Genomic DNA, 18282 nt, shown 5'->3' on the forward strand with positions numbered 1-18282 from the left:
ACAGAATCACTTTGCTGTATAGCAGAAATTAACACATTATAAATCAACTATACATCAATTTTAAAAAGTTAAAAAAAAGAAAAAAGATAAACATAAACCTACCATAAAAATTTACTCTAATTTACTGGTTCTCATACAAAAGTACATAGCCAATCATCATTTGTGAAACAAATTCAGGAGCCAAGGCTATGGTTCTGTCATTTGTATTTTTACAAAGCTCCACAGGTGAGCTGTTTTTTAAAAACAGTTTTACTGAGATATAATTCTTATAACTCAAAATTCATCCATTTAAAGTATATCCAATTCAGTGGTTTTTTGTATATTCATAGAGTGTGCATTAAGAACCACAGTCAGTCTTAAAACATTTTCATTACTCCCAAAAGAAACTGTTCCCCTTAACTGTCACCTCCAATGCCTCCCCATTCCTAGGCAACCACTAATCTACTTTCTGTCTCTATAGATTGGCTTACTCTGAAGATTTCATAAAAATGGAATCATATAATATGTGGTCCTTTGTGACTGGCTCCTTCAACTTAGCATATTTCCAAGATTCATCTATCTTGTAGCATTCAGCACATTATCTGTTCATCAGTTGACGGACATTTTGGTTGTTTCCACTTTTTGGCTATTATAAACAGTGTTTAGTGTGGATGTGTGTTTTCAATTCTCTTGGGTCTATACCCAGGAGTAGAGTTGCTGTGTCATATGGTAACTCTGTTTAACCTTTTGATGAACTGCCAGACTGCTTTCCAAAACAGCTATACCATTTTACATTCCCACTAACAGTATACGAAGGTTGCAATTCTACAAATCCTCATTAACACTTGTTATTATCTGTCTTTTCTATTATAGCCATTCCAGTGATTTCTAATAAGCATCTTTGGTTCAGAACTACTTCTTTAATTGATTTGAGACACAATCCCATACTTAAGTCCTCTAGATTAACCAATATCATATATCCCCAGGGTCTCTGTGGACTATCTAGATATAAATCCCAAATGTTTGAAAATCAATTGTAAAGTCACTTAAAACTAAGAAGAATGAGGTGTCTCTTTTAAATTTCCAAAAATTATATTCAAGTATAGGAGATGTCATATTGCCAGAATAATCTTTTAATTAAAAGGTTGGATCTGAGCAGATCACATTAAACGTTGCTTACTTCTTCCTGGAATATAATAGGTTAAATCAGGTTAAAATGAACACTAAAGGCAGACATGAAACTGCAAAAAAGTCACTGAAAGGAAACGAGTAGCTGTGAAAGGATCTGGCACCATGGAAACGGTGGAGGGGATTTTTGGACTGCTTTTGTATGTTTTGTCCCCACTCTCTTTCCCTCTTGCCTCCTCTGATTATCATTGTACAAGCCCGGCAAGTGTGTGAGGCTCCTGGGAAATTGTTCTAACTGCTATACTCTAGAGAGGGCTTTGTCCAATGTACTATACAGTCTATATTTTCTTCTCCAGATCCATGTTCTACCCTTTACTTTGCTCTGAATTCTGGGAGGCTGACTTTTATGAACTGGCTTCTAGTTGGGTTCAGTGAATGAGAAGCACTGGCAGATAGGAGGATAGAAGGAAATAAAGTTAGTGTATTTATTTCCCTGCCTTCTCCCTGCTGAGCCACACGCTGACAGTGGCCACAGCATTTCTGTACCCAAGGCTCAGGTGCAGTACTGCTGCTCTCTCCTACAGCTCTCTAGGTTTGCTCCCTCCCTTGCCCTGAAACCTAGGAGTATCAGATGGCTCTGTTGCTAATTTGGTATTTTATCATTTGTTGTTGGTTTCCCTTAAACCTATACATACCTTTGAAATAGTCCCTTCAATTAAACTCTTAATTATTCCATTCAGTGCACCAAGACCTAAATGATACAGTTGATACAGCTCAAATATTACACTGAATGCCAACTATGTGCTTGGCCCTATGTCAGGCACCGGGAATAGAATGGAGAAGAAAACCCCTGTCAACCAGCTTCTATCTCTTAAGAGATCCTCAGAACAGAGGGAATAAACTTTAGACACAAGGGTATAAAATGGAGAAAACAAGTAAGCAATTTTCTTGGTAATCTCTTAAAACTTAAGAGGGTCTCAAACTCCTGTAACCTTGAGAGAGAAGGGTTGTGAATTTTCAAGAAATCGATGTGTCTTCATTAGCTACACGTAGGATAAAAAAAGTAGTAATGAAGCATTGAGGAAGGAAGAGAGGGAGGGAGGAATAGAAACATTCTTACCTGTTGAGAAAAGAGAGTATAACTGTCCTCCATAAGCAAGAAGGATACTAGATATAACATAGGCAGGAAGAGCTCCACCATGAAATCTAACTACCTAGAAAACAGGCAAATCAATGGGCAACTTATGAATGTTCATGTTAGTGAAATAAATATACTTCCACATGAAATTAAAATGTTGTTTTTTACTTTATACATTTTCTGACATGACTAAAAGATATCTTGAGTAATGGGTATAAAAATTCTAAGCAAAATAAATGCTAAGAATATATGGCATATTAGAAACATGTTATCTGAATTTTTCATCAAAGGCATAATAGAGGCAATATTTAATTGCGTAGCATATGCTACAGAATTTTTTACAAGGAATGTTTATCGAGCATTTAATATGTTCCAGGTATAATACTAAACATGTTATATGCATTATCTCACGCTCTCCTCCCAAAAATCCTTTCATATAGTTCTTATCCCTATTTTACAGATGAAGAAGTTCAGGTACAGGGGGCCCAAGTAACTTGCACAATTAAGAGACACGCAGTTACTTACTTACTTGTTACCTCTCTTTGCTCTTAACAGTAAGATAGGGACAATAATAGTACTTACCTTATAGGTGGTTTTAAGGATTTAAACATGTTCATTTGTATAAAGCATTTAGAATATTAACTTGAACATGATAAACTATCAAAAATATGAGCTGCTATTGTTAGGCTTTTATGTCCTTCACCATCTTTGGAAATCTTGTGGAATGGAATTTAACTCAAAGCCTAAGTTCATAACCATTATGTTATAGCACCTCAAGTCATTCTATCAGCTGATCCAATCTCCATAAAAAACATACATATAACAAAAACATAGTGTAAGTTCTTCTTTTAATGTTAAAGTTTTAAAAGGAAATTACTTGAAAGCATGTTCTCCAATCCACAGAATTTTTAAGAAAATGTACAGACTCCCCTGCTGTCAGTCTAATGAAAACTATGGAAATGAATGCTTACACAAAATGTTAAGCAAAATTTCAGCAAGTTCAAGGTCTCCCTGAAGCTCCTCTGTGGATTCCCAGATTAAAATTGATAAGACTCAAAAAACATAAAGCTCATACTCATGATTTATAGTTTGTAGCTTTGAGTGAGAGGAGAGGAGAGTTGAGTGAAAGGGAAAAGGCCATTTTCCTACCTATTACTAAATGATGCTCACTGGCTGCTAATGACATGCTAGGAAATACATAGCATACTTTAGTTATTAAGTGTGTTGGAAGGATAGTTAAGTAGCATAACAGGCTCAGAGTCGTACTCCTGAGTTCAGACTACAGCTTTGCCTTTCACTAGCTCTTAGGCAACTTATTTTACCCCTCCTTCTCTCTAGGCCCTTATCAGTAAAATGGAGTTAAATAGCACTATCTCACAGGGAGTTTGAGGCTTAAATGTGTTCATTTGTGTAAATCATTTGGAATAGTAACTGGCACAAGTAGGTGATCAGAAAATATTCATTGTTATTATTAACCTTTAATGCCCTTCACTGTTTTCAGAAATCTTGTAAGAGGTCCTACATAAAATTTCTTTTTAATGACTGAGTGTCATTGTTATGAGTAGTAAATATGATACTGGGCCACAGATACAACAATCAACAATCATAAACTGGTCTCCATGGGTCATATTCAAATTGTATACGTGCTTCATTTGGTTTAGTATTTGGCATAGTATTTCCTTACATTTTGAATTAGATGCCAACATTGAAAAATTAAAATATTTTGTCTAAAAATTCAGATTTCTAGTTTCTCTTAAAATCTAAAGATTGGGCAACACTGGGCTTCATTCCTACATGGAAATGATTTATTAAGAGTTTAAATAATTCTCTTGAGAAAGCAACTTTCAGTTTATTTTCTGTCCTCTCTTTCATAAGAGTAGACTGAACAATATGTAAGTATATTTTCCTCTTTCTAAAAAAAAAAATTAATTTTATGAAAAAATTATCTAATCAAAGGCTAAAGATTCTCCTAAGTGGTTTCTCTTTAGTCCTCTTTCCAGTCTTCTTTGACTGAATCAGTTAACACTGAAAATACGTATGATTTTTAAAAGACAAATAAGATATACAAAACCTAATTCATTCTCCTACTGTTCTCAAGCTAAACTTTGAAACAAACATGAACTAAGAGCACCTTATATCATTCCAAACATTTGAGGACTTAACTCAATTGTCATGAATTCTTCAACATTTAAAAAAGTACCTACCTCTGATCCTGCAACACCCACACATCATCATTTTTTAGAAAAATTTCCATGTCTAAACAAGACTATTAGTCTGGTTTTTTTTGGTGTACATATAATTACACCTAACTATACAGTATCAAGCAAACTTGACTTTTCTTGTCACTAATCTGAATTATGAGCCCCAGGGATGATATGGATAAGAGAGTGTGTTATATCCTCAGCCATACCACCATGTACAGTGACATACTAAAAATACAATAGCATGAATTCTTCACTTTTATTCCAAGATGTAATTTTTTTAATAATTGATCTCTTAACATTTTAGAGTATTTATTATAACTATCCATGATCCTATTTTCCAACTTACACTAATATTTAATCTTCTCTTTCTAATGTAGCACAAAATTTTTACACATTAGCTTAGAATTTTCTAATGTTCACAAATTTAATAATAATCACAATCTAGTTCTTACCAGGTTGTTGTCAGGATCAAATGAGATAACATACATAAAAAGTTTCTGATTTACTTTTAACTTGTGAGTTTTATTATAATTATAGAATTAAATGACTTAAAAATTCTGCTATGCCTAGACTGCAAAACATAACAGACAAAAAAATAAAGTGAAAGTAATAAAAGACACAATAAAATTTTTAGTGAATTTTAAAACTATAATTTCTCTGACTAATCAGTATTATCTATTTATGTCCAGATTGTACAATTCTGCAAATTATAATGATGTTGAATAATAATATAGTAGTTCTACAACTTGATAAATTATTTTTGTAACACTATTTGCCTATGAATTTAAGATACTCCCCAAATGAATTTAACCTATTTCAGCATGTTTATTTTTAATATAATTTACTTTTACCTTTTACAAACTGAGCATGCACAACATAAAAAGTTCTTGGAAAAAGCTCATTTATATGACAGAGCCTACAGATTTTATTGGATTATGAATTATAGCATCGTATGAGCAATATGAAATCTTAATATGATATCCATTTAGCCAAAAATATTAATTTTCTCGAAAATCAGGAATCAACTTTCATTTTTAGGAAGTATCAAACATGAAAGCATCACCTTAAAGCCAGGGGTGGCCAACTATGGCCTGTGTGCCAAGAATGGCTTTCAGATTTTATTAACGTGAGAAAAAGAAGAAAAAAGGAGAAAGAAGAAAAAAGAAGTAGCTGCAGTAGTGGCAGCAGTGGCAAGAGACTATATATGGTCTGCAGAAATACTAATATCTGGTGCTTTACAGAAAACGTTTACAATCCCTGCCTTACAGTTTCTATTCACAAGGCAATAAATAATCGACAAGGAGTCTCTCTTACCTGTCCAAGTATTTGTGAAAAGGAAGTCTTAACTGTCACCTAGTTTAAAACAATTATTAAAAAAAGGTTATTTTCCCTAAACTCTAGTTCACATTTTATTAAACTGAGCACTAAGCATAATCATTAATTTTTTTATAATGATGAACCTAAAGGTACCCAAGAGCTTAAAAGAATTCTCTGAACCATCAACATTTAATTTGTATCAACTGTGGTTTTGCTGTTCAACATTTTTTCTGTAATCTAATTCTTTCCCAATTGGATGAATGCTATGATACGTGGTATCATATGATACCGCGATATGTGGTAACCCTTTACTAACTAGAATATTTAATTAATCAGAATATCTTATTACCAGATCATACAAGCTAAAGGAATTTATTGAATGATTGAGTCAGAAACTATACGTATGTTTGCTGAAAAATAAAGCACAAATTAATCAACTTACTTATGTAACTTGTACTTTAAAATCTCAAACCTACAATCGTATGGTACTAAATATAGTTAAGCTAAACCACTTCTGAGTAAATTTCATAAAAATAGGTTTCACATGATATAATACCAGGAACAAACAGATCACATGTAATAAAATTTGAGCCAAAACAACACTTTAAAAAGAAATTCATCATTAATTATCTCTGCCATAAATATAACTCTTTTGATATTAGGAAGTCTGGGAAAAGGAAATTCATCTTTCATAGAGAAGTTGTAAAATAACTATATTTTGTCAATACATGGACTTTTTAAAAAAATAAAGTATTTGTAAAAATATGGACATTAAGAGAATATGCAGTACAGCCAAATTACTAACACAATTCTTTCTATCTCTATAGTAATATTAGAAATATGAAGGCACAAGCTGAAAACCATTATATCCCTGCAAAATCCTTCAATGCTAGAAACAGAAAGCAAGATATCAAAGCATTAATAAATTCCATGAAATCTAAAATAACTCATAATATAGGTCAAACTGAAGCTTGTAGGACAGATTATATTCACTTGACCTACCAATTCTAGTTTACCCTAAGAAAGTTAGCTCTAATAAAGAATCCAAATTAAAGCAACTGAGTAGAAATAAGATATTTCACATAAACCAAAACCACCATTGAAATGTATACTTCAAGCACTTAAATCTGGAATCCTTAGAAGCTGGTATGTTCTTATACAAAGAGGAACTCTTTTAGTTCATGAATCTATATGTAAATAAAATGTTACTCTCGAGTCCATTTCCCTTCTCTCAGTGCAAAGAGATCTACGTGATTGTAAAACAAAACCAACAGGTACTAAATTGCACATATTAATGATTAATAGAGCTTAAAATAATGAGTGAAAAGAAGATCCTTAAGCTTATCCAGTAGTGCTGGAAAATATATATCATGCCAGTTACTGCAGTATAGCCATGTCAGCTGATTTCATGAAGTTCTTCAATTTATGGAGGATTCTGGACTTTGGGCTTCCAAACTGAGAAGGTTAATCTGCAGTCTCAATTTTTATTTTATTTTCTATTACTTATTAAGATACATACTTTCAATGGTCCAGCTAAGGAAATACTGAGGTGGTGCTAACAGGCAAAATGGAGACTATTTAAAGTATCATAAGTAACTAACTCTCTCTTATATTAATTGGCTTTCGCATCACCATATATCTGAGGCAAATATAAAAATATATTTCCAGTTTATTCTATAACTAAATCCTAAAAATTAAGCAAACATATAACTTACCTCATACTGACAGTCTGATGATGTATACATTTTTAATAATGCTACATGGCTGTCATTTTCTGGTTGAGCAATATGGAGTTTCACAGAAATTGCTGTAGCAGATGGAACCCTGAAAAGATAAATATCAGTTCTCAAATACAAAATGCTGTGAAATAACCATGGCTAAGTCAATCCTCAGCACAACACAGTGAAATAACGTAAGGAGGCTAGATGCCACACGTTACTATGGATTGACACTTTTCCAGTCGTATCACAGTTGTCTGAATGCTCCTTCTAGGACACAGAAATTGGGGGAGAGGGTGGAAAGGGGTTCATATCTGAAGCAAGTAAGGTTTAAATTCTAGATCACTTAAATAAGAATACTATATGGTATCTTATAATATTATATTATCTTATGGGCACAATGTTACATAAAGAATACCTACATTTTACTCAGAGGCCCTGTAATAATTTCTCTAAAATTTTATTATGATTTAAATAAGCAGACTAAGTAGAATATGTATTATTCAAAAACAACAAAGTTTAAGGTAAATTCTTTCATATACTTACTGTGCAATGGTTAGTGAATCTTCATAAGACCAGGGAATATGAAGTTTATAGATACTAGTAATTTCTTCTGTGGAAACATAAAGGAAATATGTATTACTAACCTTATGTTACTAAGGTTACTACTATAATACCTAACTATTTACACAATACTCATTTCATTAAAAAATAATCAGTAAGAGTTATATCACACAATAAATTATGGAGAATTACTTAATAATAATGTTTAATTAGACCTACAACAAGATATTAGAGCATATGGGAAGTATAAGAAACTGGAAAAACATTAAACAGCTAAATCTCAATTATTACTACAATAAAACAGCAAGATATACAATATTTTTAAAACGTGGATATTTAAACTGAAACAGATGAAGATGCTTACTGTTAAGAAAGGGTCTATGTTAAATCCATTTGGAAATATAAACAGCTTTTCTATTATCATATATTTAATATTAATTTACATAAAATATATGGAAAAATAAGTATTACAGAAAATTCAAGTGAAGACCTAATGATTCTTCAAATGACAATACTATTTTTTCAGAAATACACTTACCTTTCACTCCTGAGCACTTGCTTACGACGTTGATTTTAAAAGCTTGGTATATCTAATAGAGTTTGACCACAAAAATTAAAAAAAAACAAGTTTATAAGTTTGTTTAACTAAACAGTAAAGTAAAATCAAGTCCTGTTATTGTCAAGATAATTAATTACCTGTCCAAAGTTCAGAAGCTCTATATTATAGAACAGGCCACTTGTATTTAATATCACTTTCCTTGAAGACAATCCTATTGAATTAAAAGTACTGTATTACTTAGAATACCAAAAAAATTTTTTTTAAAGTACAAAAGTACTGACTGCTTAAACAATGTCTAAAATAATGCCAACAGATTTTTAACATTAGAAAAGAGTTTATAGGTTCTTGCTTTCAGTATGGAGGAGTGAACTCCTAAAAATCCAATCCTCCTTCAATAAATTTTGAACAAAGCATAACATTTATAATGACTTTCAATGACATTTATGTGTTTTAAAAAATCACTACATAGTTCCAATTTCAAAAAGGTATGCTTTCTTGGTAGATTTTTTTTTTTTTAACATTTTAATCAAATTTTAAAAATCGCATCCACTTACATGTGAATGCCTTTGGATAAGAATATGCAAATGCGGGGCTTCCATGGTGGTGCAGTGGTTGAGAATCTGCCTGCCAATGCAGGGGACACGGCTTCGAGCCCTGGTCTGGGAGGATCCCACATGCCGCGGAGCAACTAGGCCCGTGGGCCACAACTACTGAGCCTGCGCGTCTGGAGCCTGTGCCCCGCAACAGGAGAGGCCGCGATAGTGAGAGGCCCGCGCACCGCGATGAAGAGTGGCCCCCGCTTGCCGCAACTAGAGAAAGCCCTCGCACAAAAATGAAGACCCAACACAGCCATAAATAAATAAATAAATAAATAAATAAATAAATAAATAAATAAATAAATAAATAAATAAATAAATAAATAAATAAATGAAAAATAGATGTTAAAATTAAGTAATTTACAAAAAAAGAATATGCAAATGCAAGTGTTCAGATGCTTCTTTGAAAAGAGAAAACAATAAGACAAACCACCACTGTGCAATAGACAGAAAAGGCTTGAAATATTTTACCAAGTATATCACTGAAATTCTATTAATTAAAAAATAAATACTGTATGATGTTAAGATTCTGTCAGTCACATTTAGCACCAGTTAAAACACATAACTAGTTTTTTCATAATGTTGCATTATCATAACTATATTATAGGATGTATACTTGGAGTTAAGAAAAAAAAGACAGGATATTTTATCAACATGTAAACAAATTTGCTAAATACAAGGTGTACCATTAATCTGTGATTAATAAATCACTTTTGAAACACAATGCTAACTTACACATTCAACTACAAACCATTTTAATGAGTACCTAGTGTAACTAATATTTTAAAATACAGCACTGAATTTAAGGCAACTCAAAATGAACAATAGGAGAAAAACTAGTAAATATGAAGTATACTTCACATTCTACTTAATCTAATTTAAAATACCATTCACTGTGGTACCCTTCTTCACAAGTAAGATGGTCTAACTTTTGGGTGTTTAAAAAATTCTAACAGGAGGTAAGAAATAATTTAAAATTTTGCTTTCCACTATGGCAAAAGGGAAATCAGAAGCTGAACACTTTACTAATTAAAAAAAAATTTTTTTTTAGCCTGACTCACACCTTGAAGATTTTAGAAAGAACATTATTATTAAAATGTTGATAGGCCCATTTGGAAGATTGTTTAACATCAACAAATAAGCCACAAGTGTTCGACTGTGTTATAATTTAAAATGTGAGACATTCACCAGTAATCAAAGCATAAATTTCCCTGAATGTTCTCACTTTTAAAACAGTTCAAGTCTTAATTTATTATTAAATCTAAGATATCAAAAGTATTGGTGGACATCAGTTACATACTATTGTCAGAGTATATTTTAGCAACAATAAAAATTTCATTTTTTCACCTGAAGAAATCAAGACCCATTTTTCTTTTAATAGATTAACTTTAAAATTTCTTAGCATATTCCAGAAGCACCTATATCCATTATGTCCAGGAAACCAGTTTCCTATCATTATACAGTATTAATCAGTTTAGCTGAGCATAAATTAAAACAAGGAGAATTTGCCTCTATGAACATGGAACTGAATATGGTATGTGTAATCATGGAGTCACAATTACAAAAATTTGACCTAGGGAGGGTAGATCTCTTATTTTATAAGCTTGCTATTTTTAATGAGGTAGGTGGTTTAGAGTTGTCATTTCTGTATTGTTCTGTGTATTCTTCAACCAAAAAAAAAAAAAAAAAAGGTGGGGGAGGGATAAAAATCTTAAAGGAAGTTTCCTCTCTCAAGTAACAGATTCTTTTCACGAATGGAATACAAAAGAAAAATATTGAAAAAATTGGGCATGCCAAAAGAGCACAAGAGCCAACTTAAAAAGAGCTCCCAACATCCAAAGCTGGAGCAACTTAAGCAAAAAAAAAAAGTAACCATAGTATTGCATTATAACCAAATAAATAAAATAAATATCCATAAGTCCATAGTGACATAAATAAAAACTGAATAAATGGGGGAAAAGGGACAACTTTCCCTTAGGAAGAATTCCAATAATTATAGAATGCCAGTAATAATTGCTTCAGACTAGATAAACCAATGGATGATAAAATTAGTGGGTTATTTTGAAGAAAAACAGGATACTTACACAGTCTCCAAGTATCTCCCCCAAGATATTTATTAATCACAAAGAGAAAAGCAAAGCAGTAACTTTACTGGAGAAACCTGGCAGATAACACATTAACCAAGAAGTGATCAAGGTCCACATCACTAGTAATTAGACGTAGTGACATCATGTATCCTCTGATATGATACACTGAGAAGTTCACATTGCTCCTGTGATATTCTTGCCCAAAATGTGTAACCTCAATCTAATTATAAGAAAACATTAGACAAAGCCAAATAGAGAGATATTCTACAAAATAACTGACCAGTACTCTTCAAGGGCCTCAAAGTTATAAAACACAAAGGAAGACTGAGGAACTATCAAAGATCAGAGGAAACTAGGGAGACATGACAACTAAATGCAATATGGGAACCTGGAGAACACTGGTGGAAAATCCAATGAAAACCAAATAAAACTGTAGTTAACAGTATTGTACCAGTGCTAATTTCTTAGTTTTGACAATTTTATTGTTTATGTTAAGGTGAATGAGAGCTATATGGGAACTCTACTCTTTCTGTGATTTTTCTGTAAGTCTAAAATTGTTTCAAAATAAAATTTAAAGGAATATTTAGTTATGTGTATGTTACCACAACAAAAAAAATGGGAAATATTTAGAGCAATCTTGAAACCTTCAGACGGCAGGTAGTAATTTATATCTTAGAATAAACCTTTTATAAAAAGGGCCTATATGTAGTATAAATTCATGTGAAAACACATACACACAGACAATTACCTGCAAATGTATATGATCATGGATAAGTTTATTTTAAAGTTCATTTCTGGGACTTCTCTCATGGTCCAGGTCTAAAGAATCTGCCTTACAATGCAGGGGACGCGGGTTCGATCCCTGGTCAGGGAACTAAGATCCCACATGCCGTGGGGCAACTAAGCCTGCGCACCACAACTGCTGAGCTTGCGTGCCTCAACTGGAGAGCACACATGCCGCAATCTACAGAGCCCACACGCTCTGGAACCCGCACGCCACAGCTACAGAGCCCACGCGCCCTGGAGCCTGCACACCACAACTAGAGAAAGAAAACCCACATGCCACAACTAGAGAGAAGACCGTGTACCACAACGAAGAGCCTGGGCGCCGCAACGAAAGATCCTGCATGCCTCAACGAAGATCCTGCCTGCTGCAACTAAGACCCAACGTGGCCAAAAATAAATGAAATAAATAAATAATAAATATTTAAATAAATAAATAAAGTCTATAAAAAAAAATAAAGTTCATTTCTCAGAAAATGATTGCTGGTCCAGTTAAAAGTCAAACCACTGAGCCATATCACGTGGTTATTCTAAGAACTACACTTGAAATACACAAAAACACTTAATGTTACAGGGCTCTGCATTATTGCAACTAACTGGCAAAATAAATTAGCACTCTTAAAAATAAAAGCAATTCTTAAGATTTCCAAAATCAAAGTACTTACCAAAGGAAAAAAGATGAGTTACAGGAAGCTGTATGGATCTTGTCTCTTTTTTAAAGAATTCACAATCTACAACAAACTGGAATATAAAACATTGATTTATTAGGAAAAAATAGAATTAAATTTATAGTAAAATATCTTCACTTGATATTTGAGTAGAAAACAAAAATCTATAAACTTCAGTTTTGAAGAAGGTATTATCTATTATCTATCACACCCTAACCCTGGTTATATTTAGGGGGCATGAATTCCTCAAGGAGAGATGCTAAGCTAAGAGAATTTGGTGATATAGCTTAACTTAATTTCTATAAGAGCAGATGTACAGCAAAGTTTTCTTGCAGCTAGTTTTAGGTGTTTATAGAAGAGGGACCATAAACGATGGATCAAAGCATTAAGAGCCAAGATTAACTCAAGATTAATTAAGAATTTAGGTAATATATCTCTGAATTCTTTCATACTCAAAAGGAAATGTGATTTTGTTACATCTTTTCAAAAAATTGCATATTTAGTATGTTTCAGCAGTCTAATTAGACTACAAAAGGCTTTTGGAGACATACTGCCATTCATCTACAGACGGCTAATGTTATTCATGTAAGATTATTTCAGGCTAAACAGAGATTATAATAAATGGAAAAGAGATTCACTATGTACAAAGAAAAAAAAACACTATCTCAAAAAAAGTGAACCTAAAATGTGACATCTGCATCACTGCAATTTCTGTAATGACATTTCTTATTTAATAACATTTCTACAGTGGCATAACGAACTTTGTTCTCAGCTGTCTACAATAAGAACAGTTTCATTAAAATCATTTCCACAATCCAACCAAATTACTCTGATCTATTTATATGAGCTGAGGAAGAAATTAATCTGATGCCTAACTGTAGCTAGCAAGTAGTTTGCTGTCTACAATAAGTGGAAAGTCAGTGGGGTCTATGCTAGGCTTTTCCAGTAACTACACCTTGGATTGTATTTTAAGCTGTGTTATGTTGTTTGCCTCTTGGGTGGAGTTCTGACTGTTTCTGAAAATGAAAAACAGATGAGGAAAACGCTATTAGAATGTACACACACGAGGGAATAGAAGAAAAAAACTAAGGGGCTCTGCTTTTATTTTTCCCTCTTTAATTAGAAGGCAAAGAACACTGTCAGATATTTTCACTATAGAAAACAGCTGTTATAGAGAAATCATTTATTTAACAGGATAATTCATTCTATTTTTACAAGTATCTTTGGGTGAGCCATTGCCTGAGACAGGGAAGCGATTTTAAATCACTTTAACAGGTATTTAAAATAATACAACTTTTATTATTGCTTTTAAAATTTGGCCATTTCTTGGGCTTCCCTGGTGGCACAGTGGTTAAGAATCCGCCTGCCAATGCAGGGGACACGGGTTCGTGCCCCGGTCCGGGAAGATCCCACATGCCGCGGAGCAACTAGGCCCGTGAGCCACAACTACTGAGCCTGCGCGTCTGGAGCCTGTGCTCCGCAACGGGAGAGGTCGCAACAGTGAGAGGCCCGTGCACCGCGATGAAGAGTGGCCCCCGCTCGCCGTAACTGGAGAAAGCCCTCGCACAGAATGAAGACCCAACACAGCCATAAATAAATAAATTAATTAATTAATTAAAATTTGGCCATTTCTTTATGGAATAAACCCTTACCCAAAAAAGAAAGAATTCAAGAGTCTGTCTCTGAAATACACAAGGTAAGTAAATTTCTAATGGACTTAATTATTTTGTTTTCCGTCATCAAAAAATGCAAGTAATTCCATAGTTACATTTGGAAAACTATATTAAGATGATTAGTTGACTCAAGAAAATTTTGAACTGCCTATTTAAATATATGTATCCTTCTGATGATGAGCTATAACAGACACATAGAAATTATGAAAGGCCTAAGTTACCATCCTTGTGAGATTGGGTATGCAACACTTGAGTCAGCAGTGTTACTTTCCAAAGAGCGTTAAGACACATTAAGTACTTATTAGGCCACTAAGACTGGCTATTTGCGAAATGCTCATTAATTTCTTGGAATAACCAAGGAAGCCCTTTGCAAATTTGGGAAGATGTTAAATTCATTCAAAACCAACTTACCTGAAAGAAAAACCCTTAAAGAGAGCTTTTAGTATTGAAGATGTTGAATTACCTCTCACTTGAGCTAAGCAAAACAAAACAATGAATCCATTATAAGGTACTCGTGAGACTCAATCCTTGAGACTTCTCCTAACTACATCCCCTTTTCTTTTTTCCTTTAAATTTTCCTATGATATTGGCCCCAAATCTCATTAACTTTCTCATTCAAGGAACACTTTTTTGAGCATTTATGTGGTAGTCACTAAAGGTTGAGGATGCAAAGTAGAGTAAAACCTATCTGGTCCTTACTCTGAATGAATTCATACTACGGTGATGGCAATAAAGACGTAAACAAATAAATTATAATTCGATATAATATATTCCTCAAAGAAGTTATAAACAAAGTATCCTGGGAATAAGTAAGAGGTTACTGGAGTAGTCTAGAAAAGGAAAACAAGGGACACTTAGGCTAGATCTTGAAGGGTAAGTTTGCTGGGTGAAATGTGGAAAGGGGAGTAGAGGGTCTTTTACCTCTATCTTCTTCTTTCCCTGCCTACTTCTCTCAAAAATCACCATCCTTTTATTTCTACTCCCACTTCACTAGTACAAGCCTTCATAATCCTATATGAGGTGCCTGTTCTCTCTTTTTCTAATCTATCCTATACCATAAATAGATTCATTTTCCAAAATAAATAGCTCTGATCCCATTACTACTACGGTGAAAAATCTTTCAGTTCCCTACTGACTCCTGAATTCTATAAAGTCCTGAATCCTCCAATCAAGGCCCTCCAGAATATGGCCATTAACTCCTTTTCCAGACTTTCTTCCACTACTATTCTACCCATGGTAGCCATCCTTTTAAAACTACTATTTACTTATTCACTATTTTCCAAACGTACCCTACACTGTCCATGTTTGGATCTTACTATTTCTTTGTCTCAACAGTGCTGTTCATTATAACTTTCTGCAATGATGTTACTATGGAACATCTGGAATGTGGCTAATACAACTAAGGAACTGAATTTTTACTTTTATTTAATTTTAATTAATTTAAATTTAAATAGCCACATGTGCTAGTGGCTCCCATATTAGATATCCCAGGTCTAGAATATTCATTCTACCTATAAAAACCCTAACTATCCTTTAAGGCAATTTTAAATATCAATTCATAATAATGCCTTTTTTGATTTCATCAATCAGAGATATCTCCCCCTTTAACACTTTTCATGGATTTGCTATATTCTGATTTGTTTTATACATTTTGGATAACTCTTTCATTCTCACACTTTCCCTGGCCACCAAATATATTTCTCTCCCCCTACCCAACAGTACGTAGCGTTTTGAGAACAGGGTTCATGTCTTTCTCATTTGTGTGCCTCCTATAATTCCTGGCACATAGTCCTGCACATAAGAGAGTACTCAATAATTAACAGATTTTGAAAGATTGATAAAGTAGAACTAATTCCCACTTGAAACAAAGAGACTTGGATTTATTCTGCTTAGTTCAAGTTAGAGTAGATGATCCTAATGCTTTAAACAGTCTTAGGTGGATCACCAACCTGGCCACTGTTTCAGATAAGCCCTAAGCTGAAGAATTCATCAAAAAATAACTTAAAATATTTAGCATGAGTATCCCCAAAACATTCTGAAAACAGCCTTAATTTGTTACCTTACTTCCATGAATAGATGGTACGTAAACAACAAGATGAGACAAAGATGGATAGTCTTGAAGTCTTAACGTCAGAGACTAAAAAAGGATGAAAAAAAGCTGATTTTATTTCTCAGGATATATAGAGCTTAAAGCATGTTAAAAGAAAGACAAATTACGAACATTTATTTCTTACCTAGTAAGTCATGAAAAAACTGACTTCAAACTTTATGTTCAGTACTTCATAAAATGCCCATGTTTACATTTTCAGGTCAGTGAGCCTGCTGAAGGTCAAATTTCTAATAATTATGTAAATATGGACTGCCAAAAATATTCCTTGAACTGTATCCCTTCATGTAAAATAAATGACATTTAACATTAAATTTAATTATTTTACATAATTATTTCCAGATTTGATGTTTCTTACAATTTGTCTACTTGTTTTGTATAATGTTACAGTATGATTTCTACAGTTATTTTGGTAGTATATGACAAAGAGCATTCAATAGTTGATGAATGAATGGATGCTCAATATGATGGAAGAATTCCAGCTTAATCTCAAATGATTCTGATCTAGCCCAAGTAATAAACAGTTGCTGGCTAATGATGTGTATGAACATCATTCCCTGGAACTTATTCAGTAAGTGACATGAACACAGTAAGTCTAATAATGCACCTCACCAAATGAGCATCTATTCTTTTATCAAAACTAAAGACCTTATCTTACAGTCCACATTTTGAGGAATGAATAGATTGGAGACTGGTCTACCTGATGAAAAGCCAGGCCACCAAATACAGTTTTCAAGTCTTTTTTTTTTTTTTTTTTCTGACAGTAGATGTGGCGAGGGTGTGAGTAGTTATATGCTGTGACAATCTGTGTACATTAAGAAATTTCTTCACTTAATACTCTCCACTGTTCTTCCGAAGCACCAATGTGGGCAAGTTGGATAGAGGTTCTAAAGAGAACTGTCAATGAGTGGTCCTCAAACAACCTGACCAGATTCACCTGGGAGTGCTTGTTAAACTCCTGGGCTGCACCTCAACTTACTCAGCAAAGTCTCTGCAACAGACTTATATATTCTAATGTAAATTAAAGGGCCTTAAAAGAGCCACAGAAACCAAAGCTAAAGGCAACTGAAACCAACCAGACAGGTGGTAGACAATATGAAAGGTAAATTAATTAGAAAGAACCATGGTTACTCTGTGTAGCTATCCACTGAGAGCTTTTGTTATTTATTCTCAAGAATAATTTTTTTCCTCAAGAATTTTTTTTTTTAGGATCAGAATACTTTAAAAAGATATCAGTGTGTCAAAATACATTTACTTATAAAGTTAAGTTCCCATATAGTTATAATGTCAGTAGGAATTTGGGAAGATAATATTCATGAAATTGTTACACTGACAGGTAAGGTTAATATGAAGTTTGGAAATTTTTCAGTGTTTTAAGGGTAAAATGACCTTAATGCTGAGGCAACACACACAGAAAATCAAACACCAGCGTTTGGATGTCAGAAACCCTTCAAGTTCTGCTGCTGTGTGTAGGGCAAAGCTGTGGTGCTAAAGTATGATTTAGGCACAACAGTGACTAGGTAATTTTTCTCATTAACTTAGATTTCTTTTCAAAGTTAATTGTTTTGTTTGTTTTTTAGCAATAAGTCCATTTGGGCTTACCCAATTGTTGGTCTGCTGTGGTTTCTGTCTTCATTGTACCATGACAGAAAAGTTCCATGGGACTCATGCTGTGAAGGCCCTAAACCGAATTTATAAGTGCTTTGCTGGAGGAGTCTGTCTATTCATTAACAGTTCAGTCAGCAGAGGTGCCCAAGGTGG

General features: G+C 33.5%; 1 protein-coding gene across 2 annotated transcripts in view; it reads right to left on the bottom strand.

Annotated features, from left to right (window-relative positions):
* Positions 1 to 18282, bottom strand: part of PGAP1 (post-GPI attachment to proteins inositol deacylase 1) — a 79871-nt gene that overhangs the window by 15963 nt on the left and 45626 nt on the right. For both annotated transcript variants that reach the window (XM_082467026.1, XM_082467025.1), the window contains exons 13-20: positions 16474 to 16551; positions 12739 to 12814; positions 8745 to 8818; positions 8587 to 8638; positions 8031 to 8097; positions 7482 to 7590; positions 5764 to 5802; positions 2228 to 2321 (exon numbers count right to left, since the gene is read on the bottom strand). In XM_082467026.1, the coding sequence (XP_082323152.1) occupies positions 2228 to 2321; positions 5764 to 5802; positions 7482 to 7590; positions 8031 to 8097; positions 8587 to 8638; positions 8745 to 8818; positions 12739 to 12814; positions 16474 to 16551 (589 nt within the window). The remainder of the gene's footprint in view (positions 1 to 2227; positions 2322 to 5763; positions 5803 to 7481; positions 7591 to 8030; positions 8098 to 8586; positions 8639 to 8744; positions 8819 to 12738; positions 12815 to 16473; positions 16552 to 18282) is intronic.

This window comes from Balaenoptera physalus (genome assembly GCF_965194825.1).
Source record: "Balaenoptera physalus genome assembly, chromosome: 6".
Lineage (NCBI taxonomy): Eukaryota > Metazoa > Chordata > Mammalia > Artiodactyla > Balaenopteridae > Balaenoptera > Balaenoptera physalus.